The 19,326-nt window shown below is 39.1% G+C and overlaps 1 protein-coding gene across 1 annotated transcript; it reads left to right on the forward strand.

The window, feature by feature from the left end:
• Positions 1 to 9,438: 9,438 nt before the first annotated feature.
• On the forward strand, positions 9,439 to 16,783 carry nr1d1 (nuclear receptor subfamily 1, group d, member 1). The gene is made up of 8 exons (XM_007232226.4): positions 9,439 to 9,805; positions 13,378 to 13,686; positions 13,798 to 13,886; positions 13,996 to 14,140; positions 14,260 to 14,975; positions 15,140 to 15,325; positions 15,466 to 15,676; positions 15,795 to 16,783. The coding sequence occupies exons 1-8, from the start codon at positions 9,754 to 9,756 to the stop codon at positions 15,986 to 15,988; spliced, it is 1,902 nt and encodes a 633-aa protein (XP_007232288.3). The 5' UTR covers positions 9,439 to 9,753; the 3' UTR covers positions 15,989 to 16,783.
• Positions 16,784 to 19,326: the final 2,543 nt, after the last annotated feature.

A 19,326-nucleotide genomic window follows, 5' to 3' on the forward strand; every position in this document is an offset into this window, starting at 1 on the left:
CTGTCAGTTATAAGGATTTATATTTATGTTTAGTACAAAGACTAAATAACTGTAACTAGGCATTCTGCTGTTTAAAAATTTCAACAGATGCTTATTCTCACTCAAATGCTGGAGTTTTGAAATGGAAAATTAAAAGAGAAAATAACTTTGACTGAACATAAATTTATTTTAGTTAACTTTGCTATTATTTAACTGAATTTCACTTTTATATCTGAAAAACAAAGCACATTGTCAATCTGGCGCGTGGTGCTGCCCGTCAATTATATAAAACTTAAAACATTTGAAATACACAGAAATATAACGCTATATGTTAGCATTCGTTTCTTATCACCAGGGCAAATTTATTAAAATATTAAATATATTAATTCATGAATTAAAATCTCGTCCAGCGCTCTGAAATGTCAGGCACGCAAAGTGGTGCTTGGCGGAGCGGCGCGGCATTGCGCGCAGAATAACCTCTGTCTTCTAAAAAAAGTTTTTATAAATAAGATCTGACAAGTATACTAAAATTAATGTTATTAAACTTATAAAGCCAACAAATGTACTGTTAATTAATAAAGAGAAATCAGGCAAAATGCGCTGCGCCTCTCTCTCTCTCTCTCTCTCTTTTGCAGCGCGGAGCTGAATTCAGCGCGAGGCTACAAATAATTTACAACTCAGTTCAGTTAAATAAAAATAAGTAAGGACCTGTAAGTTAATCAAATATTGTCAAATATAAAGGATAGGTTGAGGTTTTGGTGAGCTGTTTTCATGATTTGAAACTGAAACTAACCGAAACTTTTATTATTCTGCGCAAAAAGCCAGTGATTGTTTTAAATGAGTTTTTTAATGGATTTAAATTAGTTTTTTTAACGGATTGTTGTTTTTGTCCATTCTTTTGTTTTGTTTATATATACATTTATTTCTTTGAGTGTGGTTTGGTTTGTTTAATTTTTATCCCCAGACGTGTATTTGTTTTTTCCGTTTTTTTTTCAGTATTACATGTCTTAGTAATTTTCTTTGGTCCTGTGGAGTTTTTCGTTTCTTATTTTTTTTATTCGTTAGACTATATTTTTGTCAACATTTTGGGTTTATTTTTGTTTGTTATTTTTCTAATAATAATAGTAATTACATCATTTATTTTCTTTATTTATTCTTTATTTATTTATTTTTACAGGGCGAAGTAACGCAATAGTTACTTTTACTGGTAACTAGTTACTTTTATAGTGGAGTAACTCCGTTAGTAACTCAGTTACTTTTTTGGAGAAGTAACTAGTAACTATAACTAATTACTTTTTCAAAGTAACGTGCCCAACACTGTTGATAGCTCTTGATTATACTCCAGAGTTTTTTTTATTTGGTAAAATCATTTTTCAGTGGTCTCTGATTTTTTTGTTGGTAAAAATAATTGGTAAGTTGGTAAAATAATTTTTATTCCATTTGCCTATATTATTATTTGTATTACTTTACAGTCAGTTTAGGTTGTTGTACTTTGGCAGGTGTATGGAGCCAAGCTAAGAGTGCGTGCAGCAGGCTGACACACTGATAAACACTCGAGCGCTAGGCTTTCGTTTTCTCCTCACGAGGACAGACACGCGCGCTGAGCTGCTGTAGCGCGCGCAGGACGCTCAGGGCGCGAGGCGCTGCTGTGTTTGCATGACTAAGAGAGAGTGTGTTCTCTGGAAACAGGGCACATTGCACACGGCCACGAGCGATTGGAGGAAAAAAAGCAGGCTATATGTGCTCCCATGAGCACCTGATTGGCTCTGGCTGCCACACGTGTTCTGGGGCGCGCGACAACACATTTCTGTTTGAAACTTAACTTATCTTCTAAACCAGTGAACCCACTGACTGTCCTGTATAATGTGCTACTAGGCTATTCTGCCCATACACACCAACCTGATCCAGATCATCTGCTCAGTGTGAAGCCCTTCATGAACTGGAGCAGATGATCAGGTCGGGGGAGTAGGGGAAGGGCAAGGGGTCTCTAAGGACCAGTGTTCTGCACTATTTCTCACTTGAGTACCAGATAGAACAATATTGGGAACACTCAGCTATCCTACTAATATAGTTACCTGTTGCTGAAGGCAGGGAAAGAGAGGGAGGAAAAAATAGTTTATACTTAGTTAATACTTCTTTGTGTAAGAATAACTTAAAGTATGTACACATGAAATACAATAAATTAATAATGTCCAAATAAATCGGTCTTCTAGGTTATAAAACTGGAATGCAATTACAGAACAAATGCACATATGATTGTACCTACCTATCTATATTATAGCTTGTATTTTTGCTTCATGGAAAACCATCTCTAACAAAATGTACTGTAGTACAAAAACATGCTATAATACATCTCTAGCGATGCCTCTCAGTGTTCAAGTCAGCAAAATATATTTAGAACTGGATGGCTTTTTGCTGTTGCTGCATTCCATTTGAACTCAGATGTAAGAATTCCCAATTTTCCAAGTAAGAAATATCCAATTCGGCTGTAACATGGCTGCAATGCACACCAACAGTAATAATATACCACAAATATATTTGTGGGTCAGTCAAAAAAGATTCAAGTGATGTCAAAATGTTTAAAGCAAAAATAAAAGTCAAGGACATAATGTTCCTGTTCCTATGGCTTAGTTATAAGAAAAGGTAAGCTATATTCTGATTGGCTGTGCTGTGTTTCTTTGAAACAAAACACACACAGCTAAATACCACTGAGAACTGCAATAAGAACAGGTGGGACTAAACTCCTATGAACTGGAAAGACAGCTTTTAAACTAGATAGACAAAAGTATTGGGACATAATAAGAAACACAAAGCAAGGGTTTTAAAAACAAAAGTTCATCCTTCTTATGTTGGAGTAATGGTCTTTATTGTGTGGAGAATGTTTTTTTATTAGATTTTCTAGCATTGCTGTAAGGATTTGATTGCATCTTGCTTCAGATTTGAAAGTTCAGGGTGTTGGATGATCACCACTCCACCTCAACCCAAATACCCAACCCATCCCAAAAGTATTGGAGAAAGCAATATCAATACTTACATGATATGAGGATCTCCGGATTGAGTGACCAAGCTCTCTTTGGGTGCATAGATGGTGCTCTCTCCCAACATGGTGATGTTGGTCAGGCGTCTGTTGGCTAATGTATCAGAATAGGAATCGCTGCACTTTCCTAATGCTACATCAGTTCGAAAAGAAGCAGAGTCTAGCATCGCATGTGTTAGTCCTCAGCCTCTTAGTGTTGGGGGGCATCACTAGTGATAGGAGGAGTCATAACAAGTCATTTAGGTAATTGGAATTCCAAATTGGAAAGAAAATGGAATTAGAAAATTAGAAATAAATATTTTTTTAAATATATGTTATGCTTAGCATGAATAATTAAGGGAGACAAAATCTGTTTTTTTTAAAAGCTGACAACAATTTTCAAATACATTTATTTTGCTTTTTGAGCCAGTTTTTCTCAGCCTTCCTTTCAAAAAACTTTGTTTAGCACCTGGTTTGAGGACTATGAGGGCTTTCTCTAACGAGCTAATGTTAGTGCAGCATTGAGCTGAGGAGCAGTATAACTATGTTATCTAAAATGATGGCGCTTCATCCTGTACTTTATCCTACGATGCGGTGGGGAGTTGGGGCTAAGGTGTGGTGGTCCAACATCCTGACATCCTGACATCACTAACATTATTATTGTCTTTTTGCAGAATGCAATCAAATTCTTACAACAGTGTTTTAACCCGTAGTGTGTTACTCCAAGAAAAGCAGAATAAACTGCTTAAAATTTGTTTTTATACATTTGATTTGTGAAAAAACAGTAAATGAACAGGTGCCACAATACTTGGTGTATAGTAAAAGTATGTAAAAACAACATTCATTTTTACTTAATTTTTAATGCATTAAAACAATGGTGATTTTCAATGTCAGACACGATTTTTTGTGTGATTTTACATTGATCAAACATTATGGTTTTATATGTGTTTTTTATTGCTTGTATTAAACTTACATTACTTATATTAAATATGCATATCGATTTTATTCTATAAAAGCACTGGGAATGTATAAGAGACTTAAACATGGAAAGCCTTTAAAACGTTTAATGAACGTTGATTGAATGTCAAATGTCAACTTTAGCCAGAGCTTATGGGAAAATGTAAAATAAAGGTTGGGAAATGTTGTTTTTCCATCATCAACATTAAATTATGTAATGCAACCAAGTAATTAACGTTTATTGAATAGTGTTTAAGGGAAAGGGGATCCTTTGCGCGCGCCAATGCTGGAAGTGGGCGTGCACTGTGAAAAGCGCTCGAGGAAAAAACAATAAGGAAATATTAATATTTTTTTAACAGATGAAAACATCCAGTACAGGTTTCACTCCATAAGGAAGTCCACTTGAGAGGGGCCGCCTCGTGCGCATCGCCTGGTCTCGTGCTGTGTAATCAGGTAACGTGCTGCATAAACGTGACGCGACAAGTCGAGCGCCTCTCTGATCCGCAGGAAGCGCGCGCCTTATCCCGTGGCCTCAATACTCTCGTGCTTTAAGCAGCGAACAAAAACATCCGCCGTTTACACATGCACGGGCTGGATCTGGACGAGTAATTTATGTTAACGTCCAAAGGAATTGTTAAAAGGTCTAAATAACGAACACGAGTGCTTCACTCAATGCACCTGAAACCGGGGCGCGCGCTGCGCGTAAACAATAACAGACGCACGCGCTCGGCACTGCTATCTCCAGCAGGAGAGTAGCGGTAAACACTTTCAGCCTGCAGTCACGTGCGCCGTCATGCAGCAGCACAGAGTGAGAAACACAACTACAGAGGGTGACTGCAGGACATTGCTAAAATTTTGATATATGCTGGAATACCAAAACCTGTGGCTAAAAGATGTGGCTAAGAGCTGTGTGCAAAAACATTTGCCTAAATGTCGGCATCCAAAAACGTTTGGCTTAATGTTGGGCTGCATAAACATTTGGAAAAGAGTTGTGTTTAAAAACGTTTGCCTAAGTGTTGCAACGCATATATGTTTTAATGTTGGGCTGCATAAACATTTGCCTAAATGTTGGCATCCACAAACGTTTGGCTAAATGTTGGACTGCAAAAACATTTGGCTAATAGAGCTGTGTCCAACAGCTTTTGGCTAAATGTTGGCATCCAAAAATATTTGTCTAAATAGTGTAATAAAAAGTGAGAAACACAACTACAGAGTAAATAATGCAAGTTTGACTGGTAGAGCTGTGTCCAAAAACATTTGGCTAAATGTTGGACTGCCAAAAAGTACTTGGCTAATAGAGCTATGTCCAATAGCTTTGGATAAATGTTGCCACCCAAAAATATTTGTCTAACGCTGTGATAAATATATGTGTGATATACAAATATATATGACTAATAGAGATGTGTCCAAAAACATTTGGCTAAATAGTGCAATGAAGATACAGTATATATGTCTAATAGGGCTGTGTCCACACACTTTTGGTTCAGAAGAATTTGTACAAATTGTGGAATGCCAATACAATTTGGCAAATAAAGTTGTAAAAACATTCAGACAAGAAAACCTGAATCAGATTGGTTCAAAATGCACAATTTTTAAAGCTACACTATTAGTTCTACACTTGTGACAATTGGGTGTTTGTAGTTGTAGTGTTACAAAATAAATGCACACATTTCATTTATTCTCTATGGGAGAGTGTTGGCCACAATAGCATTGTTTGGATGTTTATTGTATGAATATTGTTGTAGGTATCCACCATTTCTGGTAGACTGCAGACACAGCTCTGGAAAAAAATTAAGAGAAGACTTCAGTTTCACTGATTTTGCTATTTATAGGTATATGTTTGAGTAGAATGAACGTTGTTGTTTCATTCTGTAAACTACTGAAACATTTCTCCCAAATTCCAAATAAAAGAATGTTATTTAGAGCATTTATTTGCAGGAAAAGAGAAATGGCTGAAATAACAAAAAGATGCAGAGCTTTCAGACCTCAAACAATGCAAAGACAACAAGTTCATATTCATAATGTTTCAGGAGTTCAGAAATCAATATTTAGTGGAATAACCCTGTTTTTAATCACACTTTTCATACATCTTGGCATCATGTTCTCTTCCACCAGTCTTACACACTGCTTTTTGATGACTGTATGCCACTCCTCATGCAAATATTCAAGCAGTTTAGCTTGGTTTGATGGTTTGTGATCATCCATCTTCCTCTGGATTATATTCCAGAGGTTTTCAATGTGGTAAAATCAAAGACACTCATCATTTTTAAGTGGTCTCTTATTTTTTTCCAGAGCTGTATATGTGGCGGATAAAGCTGTCTCTTTATTCTTAGTTCTACATTGGTGTCGATTTTGATATTTGTAGTTTTAAAAATGTGACCTGCAAAAAATAAAAAATAATTTTGTTTTAAAGTAAATGGATACATTTCAGTACTTACTGAATGCTTACTGTACACATAATTACATTTAGCCAAAAGCTGTTTGAAGGCCCATTGTTCTTGATCAAGACAGATGTGTCATAGTTATATCTTTAAAATTGACTGAGTTTGAGAAGATGTACAATTAATGTATCAATCATGTACACATTCTATTGCACTTGTTACAAGTTGTATATAAGCCAACTATTCTTAATCAGTACAGATGTGTCTGAGTTGGAACAGAGTGGATCTTAGAAATTGCGTCCTGAATCAAGGAGACAAAAATGGGTGGAATAATAACAGGAATAGAATAACAGTGTAGTTTGCTTGCTGCAGTCAGACTAATAAAGAGGTGTATCGGCTTTAATATTAACAGCTCTGGCACGTGCACTCTCTAGAGTGAGTCAACAATAACGTGAATTCAAATCGAGTTCTTGTTTACAGCCGTTTATCACCACAAGAGCTGCTGCTATTTTTTGAATCAGAGCACGTGCCGATGCCAAACAGAAATAAAAAAAAGAAAGAAAGAAAGAGGACAGCAGTCCAGTGAGCCATGGTCAGCCTCATCTCAGCGGACACACAGCCCTATTTAGGGCACCTGCTTGACTTGATTTAGGAAGAAATAGCCTCCATCAGAGGAACTGGGCCTTGAATGCCTGCTGATTGTGTCTCTATACTTGGATACAATACATGCTATACAGAGTCAGGAAGTGAGGGTAATGTTTGCCACTTAAATAGGACAAGCATCATGCATTATTACCTATTTAAGGCAGCATGCACACATTGAAATAAACCTTTTGTCAAGAATGGAAATAAAGTATTCATAAATAAAGCTTATAAAGTTTCCATAAATAAAGGTCAGGAATGGTTTAGGCTGAAGTTATCATGGAATACTCAATCATTTCAGAGAGACACAAAACCTAGCCAATCCTATATAAATAACAACTGTGCATCTCGAAATAGGGCCAAGATATAAAAAAAGACCATGAATTGATAATAAAAACTCACATTTACAAAATTGGCCTTTAATCGAGTGATTGAGCCACACAAAACACTGAAAGTGTATTTAGTAAAAGAATTGGCCATGTTATTTTTTACTGCAAGCATGTACAGTGGCAACTGTAGTTCAATTTTGAGAACCAGAAAGGTGCTACTGATAGCTACAGAAAACCACATTTAGTGCAAATCTGACCATTGCTATTAAATGCAAATCTGTATAAAACTCAGGTTATAGTGAAACTACAGAAGTTCAGCCACAGACTTACTAAAACCAATACTGCATAAAGTCATTCCACACTGATTCATCACAGTCTGAAACTTTGTGTCTGGTTCTTGAATACTCCAATAATGGTGTTCAGTGTGTGGATGTAATTGACCCAAAGCCACCAACAACATAAGCACTAGGGCAGATCCTGTCTGTAATTTAAAGAGTACACTAAGTGTGATATAGGGACTTAAAAACTGAAGGTAGCAAGACTTTAGAATACATTTTAAACTTTAGTTATCAATAAGAAATATGCTCACAATGACAACCATGTTGTACATGTTGTCTTGTGCCATTTTAATGACATATTTCTGCCATATAAGCATATTCTCTATTCATATTTACTCCACATGCCCCTAACAGTAGGACGGAAAAGACTACATTATGCATTATCCATCACATGTAAAAAAAAACAAAAAAACAGCCACCGATTTTTTTCCAGTCGCGACTAAACAGCATTACTTAGTAGCAAGGGCCTTCTGAGGAAAGCAGCAGATCCCCAGCTCTAATACATCTGCCCGTGCCTTTCAGTAATATACTAAGAGTGATGTAAGGAGAGAAGGCAATTTGAGAGAGAGCAAGTCCATTTGTGTTCTCTCTGACTCTGGCTGCTGATGATTAATCCACTGTCCACTTAGAACTTAAAGCTCTTAAAGCCTTCCTGTAAAATTTCCAAAAGTGTCAGTGTAGGCAATGCATGTTATGGTAATTTCTCCTACTAATTATTGTACTCTTAAAGTACAATAGGTCAATGTGATTTTAGAAGCATATGCCCATTACAGTTAAAGAAAGCTTCATGCCATCACTTAAGAACTTCAAAAACTTGCCTTAAACCACATCTTGCAATGAAGTAATAACAAAAATCCACAGACACTGTTAAGGCTACTGATTGTTGTAGCATTTTGTTCTTCTCAGCAGCTCCAATCTAATATTGTGTCCCATGTCCTGCCAAAACTTCAACATCCATGTTTTCACCTCCGAAGATGTCCCACTGACCTCCTGTGGTGTCTGCCACTGAGTATCTGTTTTGTAAGTTGGCAGATGGGGTCTCCATGGAATGTATCAATGAGCCTTGGGTGCCCTGAATTTTTACATTGTGCTGAACTATATCGAACTTTTTTTAGCAGAAGACTACTGTCAAAGATTTGTTTGAAGTGAGTTTGTTGTTGTTTTGTGTTTGTAAGATTTGTATTGTTCACCATATTAATGTTGTTGAATTACACATTTTTGTAAATTATGTTAATGTTTATATTTTGAAATGATTAATAAAGTGAACTTTCAAAATAACAAAAAACATTTTTGTTGGTGTCAGATTATTTGTGGAATAATGGTAATCAATGCTGGTTGGAGAGGCAGACTCTAGAATCACCACTAACAAAGGTTTTAAATGAAAAACTTTTATATACCTACATATTTTTATATTGATCTTTAGACAACAAGCTCTTTACAACAAGCACATATTTAAAGATGCACATTATAAAGAGTTAAAAATGATGAACATATCTTTTTATCTCTTAAACAAAACTCAACTACTTCACAAAAAACTTTTTTCCACCAAGTCTTTGCTAAAATGTAGATCCGAATCCAAGAACTACAAGTCCCATGCGCCCCAGCGTCTCGCTCGCGTGGGGATTTTCAAAAACAGCCATGCACTGCAATGTGTCCGGGAGAAAGTGTGTCACTGGGCCACGAGGCCCTCCCCAGGTTCACATGGACACATTTCTAGCCTCGTGCAGGAACGATGAAGCGGCCGCGCATGCGCAGATCGTCCGCGCATGTACCTTAGTCTCTGCCCAGAGAAGCGCAGCAAAAGCGGGCCGTGCTGCCAGAGCTCCTCACACACTGAGAGACCACGAGAGGGAGAGCACCACTGCACCGGCTCGCCGGAAACAAACACTCTGTCATTCTGTCTCATATAGATCACATAGATCAAAGCCTCGGCGTTCAGCACACATCTCTGCAAGACACTTATTCAGTGCCTATTCAGCTAGAGCTTTATTATATACTGTAGTTATTATAGTGGAAGCACTGGAGAGAGATAGGGAGAGCTAGCTGATCTCTACTGCGTTCAGAGAGATTCACACTTTCTCTGGGTTCAGCCTCCTCTCATCCACACCTGCATGACTGTGCTAGAGGACAAAATGACGACCACGATGGACACGAACAACACAGGTAAGAATCCTAATTACCTTCTGAGTTCCTCCAGAGACGCAGCTTGCGTTTGCTTGAGTTGTCATCTTTTTCACTTTCCTTCTCATGGTTCCATGCTTTTACTTTTCTGCTGTTTTTTTTTTTTTTACTGTAAATGTATGTAAGTTAATTGCATTTAATCTATTGCTGTGTTTTTAAACTTTGCTGCAAGTTTAAACCGTAAAATATGCAAAATAAATGTAGGCTATATTAACGAGCAGTGTTGAGATTCATTTGACAAATTGGCTTTATGTTAAATTTTAAGTTTCAAGCAATGTCTCACGAACAAGACAAGATAATTTACAAGTTTCTACTGTAGGCTAAATGTAAGCTAATTGCATGCATTGCAATTAGAGATCATTGGGGTCTTATTCCCTTTTGCTATAAAAGTTGTTGCTAGTGTCGTGTAGCTACAGTGTAAAAATAAAAACTACAGCATAGACAACTTTGCATATATATATAAAGTATGCTAATTACGAGCGAACATGGTTAAAAGTGCTTTGAACTGACACAATTATGCTTCTAAGTTTAATTTAAAAATGTCAACAAGACATTCTTAAAGGCTTATTCATAGACGCTACTGTAAATTACAGGTCTTAAAACTCTAGCACTTCAAAGCTGAACCTGAGGGAAACTAAAACAAATAGCCTATCAAAGCCCAAGTTTAGACTATAGCCTACATTATTGGGGTCAGTCTCGTCAGTCTCGACTTAAACCCCCCTCCCCAAAAAAATCGCTGCTACTGTAGCCTAGATCATAGTCTAATAAAGCTTGTGGGCGTCTTTTGCCGGGGAGGGGGGTCATGGACACGAGTGGGTTGGGTTGGAGGGGGGTCGTGGGTTGGGGGGGGGGGGGTAGTTCAAGCCGCTGTGTTCTCGCGTTCTTGAGTTCGGGGAACTAGGTCATGCTGTTAAAGCAGAGTCAGGTGGACGGACATCCCTGTGATGCAGGCGCGCGGCGCCCTCATGTTTCTTGCCGCGTGCACATGGACCGCCAGAGCTGGCCATGTGCGCTTTGTTTTGATTCCGCCTCTCTCGCCTCCCCCCATTGGTACACGCCGCGCGCGTGTTACATAACGCCGCCTAGTCCTGGGCGTGTGACGTAGCGGCTCGAGGCCATGTGCGCGCGCTGATTGGCCCGGCATGTAGCGACTAGTGGGACGCGGGCAGGACCTCACGTTAACCCACGTTCGCGTTGAAACTAGGACATGAAATCAATCCAAGTCAACGTAACAGTTTTTTTTCAATGTGTGTAAATGTGTGTGAGGCGTTTGGTTGGTTGGTTGCTTGGTGCTTTTTTCGTGTTCTGACACGAATACGAACAGACAGCAAACATCCTAGTCTAGATAAATTATTAACTTCACAATAAATACATAAAAAATACTTAATCGACGAACCGACTCATGTGGAAAATACGCACAAATATAAATTGTGTGGTCACATTTCTAAAGTTTTATACTGCCATTCTTGACATAGCCTGCCGTGTGACTGCGCATTTTCCAAACTGGTTCCATATAAAAAAAGAATTGTGGGGGAAAATATTACCCCCGTTTGGTCTGACCTTAGTCTAGCAAAGAAAATAGAAATAAACACATATAAAGTGACTAACCAGTAACACTCAAATAGCTTAATACTACTACTACTACTACTACTACTACTACTACTACTACTACTATTAATATTATTATTATTAACAATAATTATAAAAATAACAATGGTCAACAAGAAAAAAACATACACTATGTTGGTAGGCTAGCTCGTTAACTAGCTCTTGACCACCATAGGGTATGTTTTCTCTGAATGACCAGCTGTATTTTTTTTTATAGCAGGGCATAGCTTAATGTAGACAATATAACTACTCGTACATGTGTTTTTATTAGTAGCCTAGTGCAGTACACTGGCTTTGTAATACATGTCTTGATCAGACCTTGATGTGGCATTCGCTCCTCAGTAAAGGACAAAGTCAAGGAAATGAACTAATAAAAGATGAGAATATAAAAAAATAAAAAATGAGAAACGTGCAGCTGGATTGAATGTCCTGAAGGCGGGACCAGCGCAGGCAGTCTCGTTGAGCAGCCTTATGTCTGCGGCGCACGTGGAAAGGGGGCGTGCACGGATGATGCGCTCGAGCCAGCCTACACGGGGACACTGTGCGAACGCACGAGTCTCCTTCGGAGTGTCTCAGTCAGTCAGAAAAAAAAATATGAAACACGAATTACACTTCATTACTATTGTTAATGTTCTAGAAATGCTAAACTATTATTATATATAGAAATAAAAAGTATAAGTAAATAAAAATATATAGTTCTAATGTATAATACAGTACAGACACTGATAATAGGCTACAGTAGGCAACACCCAGTAGTGCTACAGAATGTAAAGCGTTTTAGATCAAGTTCCAACCGATTTTTTCCGGAGTTTGTTTAAAGGGAAGGACTTCGAGGAAAATAGGGTAGGGTTGTGAAAGAACTGTGGGTGAACAGGCGAACTGCACGTGTTTCTGTTGTGGTTCCACCTGACACAGTGACCCTTTGACTTTTTGTACTAGTGTACAGCGGTTATATAATTTCTGGAGCTGTCTGCCTCTGGTTTGGAATGTTCTGGGCGACAGTACTGGACAGACATAAGGGACACTTTGTTGTGCATTATGGTTCATAGTTTGGAACTAAGTGAGGGCATTTGATCTTCATTCACCAGAGACTGTAAATGTGGGCAAGCAAAATGTGGGAGAAACCCTGAAGATAAAACCACAAAAGTTGTTACTGTTAAATTTATTAGTTGCTGAAAAAAACTTTTTGGTGTTCTTCAATTAAACACTGTGGAGAAATCCTTTAATGTGATTTAGGGAAACTTTAAGAAAAGTTTTTTAGAAGAAAATGTTCCTCAAAGCACTCCAAAGTTTGTAACAGTGTGGGGTCAACCAGGTCTACTTGAGTCAAGCGTCCTGCATTCATAAAAGACTCAGCAGTTTCCATAGAAGTAATCAGGTTGTGACTAACCTTTACAGTAAGCGTAAACAATGTATGCTCACACACATGCCTGCACGTGTTCAGTGCCGTGATACTAAACAGAGAGCAGGCAGGATCTGAATCATACTTAGGAATGAGCCAACCACACTGGCATGTACGAGGAAGATGATAAGGCAGGTGTCAATTGTACACGTGGCTTGACACTCCTGACTGCAATCATAAACATTAAAAGAAAAAAAGTTACCCTAGATAGCCTTGTGCAGTGAGCAGCAGTTCCTAGACAGCGGCTGTTTTTATAAACATCCAGATTCCCTCCCCTTGCTCTGCTGCCAAGTCTACATCTATGTTGCTGTGGCTCCTTGCGTAACCACATGCTATCATTTTGGGAACATTTTTTAAATTGGGATGTGGTCTGAGCTTGTCTAGTGAGATGAAAAATTGTAATGGTGTTTTTTTTAAGTCTTGATAAACAATTTCCTCCCACTTTACCCCTTTTCTATACAGAACAATATACTCTACAAAAGACTGTGTTTGTATGCTTTTAAAACATAGCTAAACCTATTTATCTCTTCTGTCTCTTTACCAGGGGGCGTAATCTCATACATCGGCTCATGCGGAGGCTCCCCGAACCGCACCAGCCCGGTGTCCATGTACAGTGAGAATTCCAACAGCAGTTCACAGTCCTTGACCCAGCAATTCTTCGGCTCATCCTTCCCGCCTTCACCCAACGGCTCCCAAGATTCCTCCCGCATGTACACCAGCAGTAGCAGCAGCAGCAGCAGTTCTGGCTCTGGTGAGGATGGGAACTCCTCCTGCTCTGGTGGATCCCCAAGGGGTCGTGATGAAGGCACCAACGCACGCAATTCACCCAACAAATCAGTTGCGGCTCTTACAAGTGAGTTACAGTGAGCACCACCTGTTGATTTAAGTCACACTAGAATTATGATGTAGCTTGATTTATAAATTTATAGGCTAAAAAATGTTTTTCCTTTCTTGTTTCTATCAGAGCTCAATGGGATGGTGCTGCTCTGTAAAGTCTGCGGAGATGTAGCTTCAGGTTTCCATTATGGCGTCCATGCTTGTGAAGGTTGCAAGGTAGGAATTCAATGTACTCGCATCCCATCACATGGGACCCTTTTATCTCTTTTTTTTAATTTTGTGTAACAGCATAAAAATTGAGAAATATTTCCTTTGCTGTCAACAGGGGTTCTTCCGTCGGAGCATCCAGCAAAACATCCAGTACAAAAAGTGCCTGAAGAATGAGACTTGCACTATTATGAGGATCAACCGCAACCGCTGTCAGCAGTGTCGTTTCAAGAAATGCTTGTCCGTGGGCATGTCTCGGGATGGTAAGTCAAACCAAACACAAATATATTGAAAATATTCTACAGTAGTAAGTTATTATTATTATTATATATTTTTTTAAAGCAAGCTTTAACATTATGTATTCTCTATTCTTCTATTTCAGCTGTCCGTTTTGGACGCATCCCAAAGCGTGAAAAGCAGCGCATGCTGGCTGAGATGCAGAGTGCCATGAATAACATGGTGAACAATCAGCTGCAGAGTGAATTCCAGATGGCTAGTCTCAAATCCGTGACCCCGTCCTCTACGTCACCTTCTTCCTCATCGCCCTGTCCAGGTCTGACCGTGGCCCCTAAGCCTCAGCCTCCTGCTGTGCCCATACCTCCTTCCCCCTCCCCACCGGCTCCTGCCTCCCCTCCGGCTCAGCCGGCTCAGAGCCCTCCTCTGATCGCCACTTCCCCTCCACTGTGCCACAGCCCTGGCGTGGACAGTACCATCATGGCTATCACCCGAGCCCACCGCGAGACCTTTGTCTACGCTCACGATAAGCTAGGCCCTGTACCACGGCCCCAAAATAATGTCGATATCAGTGACCAAATTGGCAATCGCTGTTCAGCTGGCTACCACATCAATGGCCACAATACAACCCGTCACAATAATAACATTACCCCTCACCACAATGGCTTTGAAATGGCATCTGATAATGGACATCACTTCCAATCCTCACCAGTCTCCAGTCAGCAGCATCACGGGTTGCCACACCAAAACATTGGGCGACGCCTTCTCAACAACAACTCGTACGGGGTTCATCAGAGTCAAGAGACCAGCAACAATGTCCAGTCACAAAACTGCCCGTGGAAAAACCGCAAGGAGATTCTTTTGGTGAGTTCAGTGTCCATAAACTGTAGATCTTGAACTGGTTTCATACAAGGTGATTCCAGAGTTTCCTTGAGTTATGCTGAATCGAAAACTCTAAAGAGCTTTCTATAAACTTGCCTGGTATATTAAAGCACTGCATTCTCTTCTGTGTATCGTCTCATTTCCAGGCTTGCCCAATGAATATGCATCCTCAGGCAGACCCTAACAAGACACCACAGGAGATTTGGGAAGACTTCTCACTAAGCTTCACACCAGCTGTGCGTGAAGTGGTAGAGTTCGCCAAACACATCCCTGGTTTCAGCTCCCTGTCCCAAAATGATCAGGTCACGCTGCTGAAGGCTGGAACCTTTGAGGTATGCCCATGACCATTTATCAATTTAATAAATGCTGTAAAGTACTACTTAGATTCTAACTAAAGAGTATTCATACTATTTTTGCGTACTAAAAAGTCAACCGTTCTATCTCTCAAACTCTGTCTCTGTTTTCCCCACAGGTGCTGATGGTGCGTTTCGCCTCTCTGTTTAATGTTAAGGAGAAGACTGTAACGTTTATCTCTGGCACCACCTACAGCCTAGAAGCTCTGAAGAACATGGGCATGGGAGATCTGTTGGGAACCATGTTTGACTTCAGTGAGAAACTCAATGCTCTTGAGCTCTCTCCAGAGGAGCTGGGACTCTTCACTGCTGTAGTACTGGTATCTGCAGGTAGGCATCTTTTTGTTCTGAGTATTAAATGAACACCTGTAAGCAGCAATAATTATTTATTGCATTTAAAACAACGCCATGAACAAAGGTTTATTCTTTTTAATTAACTATGTTCCAGATCGCTCTGGCATTGAGAACATCAACTCAGTGGAGATGCTGCAGGAGAGCCTGATCCGAGCCCTCCGTGCACTGGTCAGCAAGAGTGCTCCTGCTGATGCTTCACGTTTCACCAAGCTGCTGCTCAAACTGCCAGACCTCCGCACCCTCAACAACATGCACTCCGAGAAGCTTCTGTCTTTCCGCATTGACTGAGTGGCCCTGGACTGCCCTGTGCTGCAATCACCAGCCAGCTCAGTCAGAGTTAATGGGTAGCGTTGGTGGGCTTAACGAAAGGCTTTGCAACACGAGCATTGGTGCTCCTTTCAAGAGTTCCCCACCAAACAGCTGACTGGCAATGATGGTGCTCAAAGACATGAACATTAAAGAGTCTGAAGGGACACACCAGCACCAAGTGCTATCATAGTGGTCAAATGACCATGCAAAGTTTTTGGACAGTTTTAATTCATCAGCCACACTTGCCCTGAAGTTTCAACCCCACTGAAGGATGATGCAAGGCATGGACTCAAAGATTCAACCTTGAAAGTCTTGGACTTCCTGTCCACAAGGACAAGCCATAGGGAACACGTGAAACAATGCCTCCTGCAGTGAGAAGGCTGTGAAAGAGGACAGTAAAGGTTATTATGGGACAGTTGCTTCAGTCAGGCTTGGGTTCCTCCAAGAGGCTGCGAGACACACTCTCGAAACAGTGACCTGGTTCTTGTTATCAGTAATGTTAAGGACAGAAAACATGAGAAAACTTATCCCACCTGTAAATACATCCCTGTGACTTGTAAAAATGTGTAAATAGGCATAAATCTATACATACTTGAAATGTTTTAAAATGTATAATATATTCTATATATAAATATATATTTTTTTGTAAAGTCTAAACACTCAATGCAAAGTTATATGTGGGCACAAATGTATAAGATGTCGAGTGTATGCATATTATAGAACAATATTCAGACATGTATTTCAGATGTGTTTTACATCATAAAGATTTTTTTTCTTGAAACTTGTGTAACTTGTCCTTTTTCTTGATAAACTGAATTGCTATACTCTCCAGCCAGGGATATTTAGTGCTCCATTCTTTAACATATTGTTAATACATTAATTTGATTAAATACAGTGTTACTTTAGGAGAAAGTTTGTGATTTCCCACAACTGTTTCCGGTTGTGAGAGAGGCTGAACACTGACCAGTGTGATCATGGCAAGGCCATATGAAAGAAAACAAAATTGCTGAGAGAGCTCTAATAGTGGCTGCCAGATGGATAGGACATACAGTTAAGCGAGCATTTAATATTCCTCAATACAATGTGTCATGTGGGTATCAAGACTGTAACAAAGAAGTCATTACCACCTAGTGTTAAGTGCAGTTCAATGGGTGGTAATGATCACGACTGGCAGAATGTGGTTAGAATTGTCAGTGCAAATAGACAAGTGAGTAACATGAAGAATTCATATCTACATGCAGTACAGGAGGCCCCACACACATATCCCACAGGTCAGTGAAGCATTCTTTAGTTTCCGTAAGACATAGCAAAAGTCATGAGACACAATACTACATTAGTTCATTTCTAATGACATGAAGCATGTCATTGCATACCTAATGTGCCAACAACCCTGACCAGATCACTCTGAATAACAGTAACAAAATAAATAGAAAATATACCTTGTACAGCATATACTGAGGGTGGATCAATAGGCACAAAAATGCTAAATAAAAAAAAAAGGGCAGTAAAAGTCAGCGTGTTCTAGAAATCTAATCCATACATATGTAGAAACTGTACCATCATTTTCCTACAACTAAGCCTTTTTCATTAAGTATTATTTAATATGTGATTTATGAGATATACTATATCTAAAACTGAATAATTTTTAAGACAATAAACCCACAACAGTACTTGCCATCAGCAGCTGGAGTCCGAGGGAGCACAATAAGCCTTCCTTATTCTCGGTGGGCAGATCGCGCTATTTGTCCACATCACTTCTAAGGAGATGTAGGGGTCTGACTTCATGTATAGGAGGAGGCACACGCTTGTCCTTACCTGAGCATTACTAGTGCAATTTATAAATTATAAAAAAAGACAACAGTGACACTCGAATAAACAAACCACAGAGGTTACTAAAATATATATTAACAATTCTAAAGTCATGAACATGTGCTATATGACATCAGTGTCTTCATTCACCCTTTATGATATTGAAATAAGCCGCCTGCTCTGCCATTGTTCAGCGTTAATGCCCTGATTCTGTCATCTTTCAACAGACCAAGGTTTCAACAAAGCCTGCACCTCTTAAAATAGTACCAGGACGGGTACAGACAGTGACTGTGAGCGGGGCAAAAACAGTCTTTCAGAAGAGAGCCAGCAATTTTGCATGAAGGTCAAGTCCTAAACCTAGTAAATCGCTGAAGGTCGAGGACAGATTTCATAATAATCTCAGCCTGGCTGTAAAAGCATTAAAATAAAACATTGCATTTAAAAAAAAAGGATTCGGCTTAAACTTTTTTATCAAAAAGCTTAATTTGAACAAATTATGTAAATATCAAACCAGAATTTAACTAGAGTGCGGTTTCTGCAGAAGCTGTGAGTGTGACTGCAGCTCAGCCTAATTCAAAATCTGGTGACACTGTTTTACTTCCATATCTGTGCTATGGTGTTGCTATAAAATTGTGAAGATGCTGCTAAGTAGTACAGGAGTATAGGGTTTAATTGCTAAGGTCTTGCTACTGTGTTGCTAAGTGGTTGTTAAGATGTTGCTATGTTATAGGTGTTAGTTACTAAGATGTTGCTAATGTGTTGCTAAGTGACTGGTAACTATGAGTGTTAGTAACTATGATAGTGCTATGGTAGAGCTAGCTTAGGTGATATTATGCTTTATCTATTGATTAGTGCGGTGTGGCTAGGTGATAGCTAAGGTGTTGCTACAGTATAGCTTTTGCTAGGTGGTTCTAAGTGGTTTCTAAGATGTTGGTAAAGTGTTACTAGGTTTTTGATATGTGGCTTTCAGCTACTGTTCCAAAAGCTCCTCCATACACAGATAAAATGGTTCTCTAAGCTAGTTTGTGGGATATGTTCCCGTTGTTACACCATTTCTGAACATTCCACTATTTAATTTGTATGGAAATAGATTTACTGTGGCTTTACGTAAGATTTATTAAAAAAAAAAAACACACACACAAAAAAAACACAAAACTGCACTAATAGATCTATGATTGTGCCAAATATGGTGGCCATATATAAATGTGATGTTTAGAGAAATTGGAAATTTTGGGGTTAAAGTTTTATGGACACATTGCAGTGCACTTTTTTGGCAAAAAAAAAAAAAAAGATTGTTTGGAGATTTTGCAAAATTGTGCTTATTTAAAAGCTGTATACAAGCAAACTATTCCAGATCAGTTCAGACCTCAGTATCTCAAAAACTGCAGGATGTGTTAGGACTCTAAACACAGTTGTAATATTATTAATAATAAACAAGAAGAAGAAGAAAAAAAACCACACTACAATAACACTAATAAATCACTTCTCAGGATCGGACATATGTGGGT

The sequence above is a fragment of the Astyanax mexicanus genome, chromosome 19, assembly GCF_023375975.1.
Source record: "Astyanax mexicanus isolate ESR-SI-001 chromosome 19, AstMex3_surface, whole genome shotgun sequence".
Taxonomy (NCBI): domain Eukaryota; kingdom Metazoa; phylum Chordata; class Actinopteri; order Characiformes; family Acestrorhamphidae; genus Astyanax; species Astyanax mexicanus.

Excerpts from the sequence above, each read along its gene's own strand:
- nr1d1 (XM_007232226.4), top strand. The coding sequence starts at position 9,754 with ATGACTGTGCTAGAGGACAAAATGACGACCACGATGGACACGAACAAC. Across the intron at positions 13,687-13,797 it reads ATCAGTTGCGGCTCTTACAA|AGCTCAATGGGATGGTGCTG; the intron begins GTGAGTTACAGT and ends TGTTTCTATCAG. Across the intron at positions 13,887-13,995 it reads ATGCTTGTGAAGGTTGCAAG|GGGTTCTTCCGTCGGAGCAT; the intron begins GTAGGAATTCAA and ends TGCTGTCAACAG.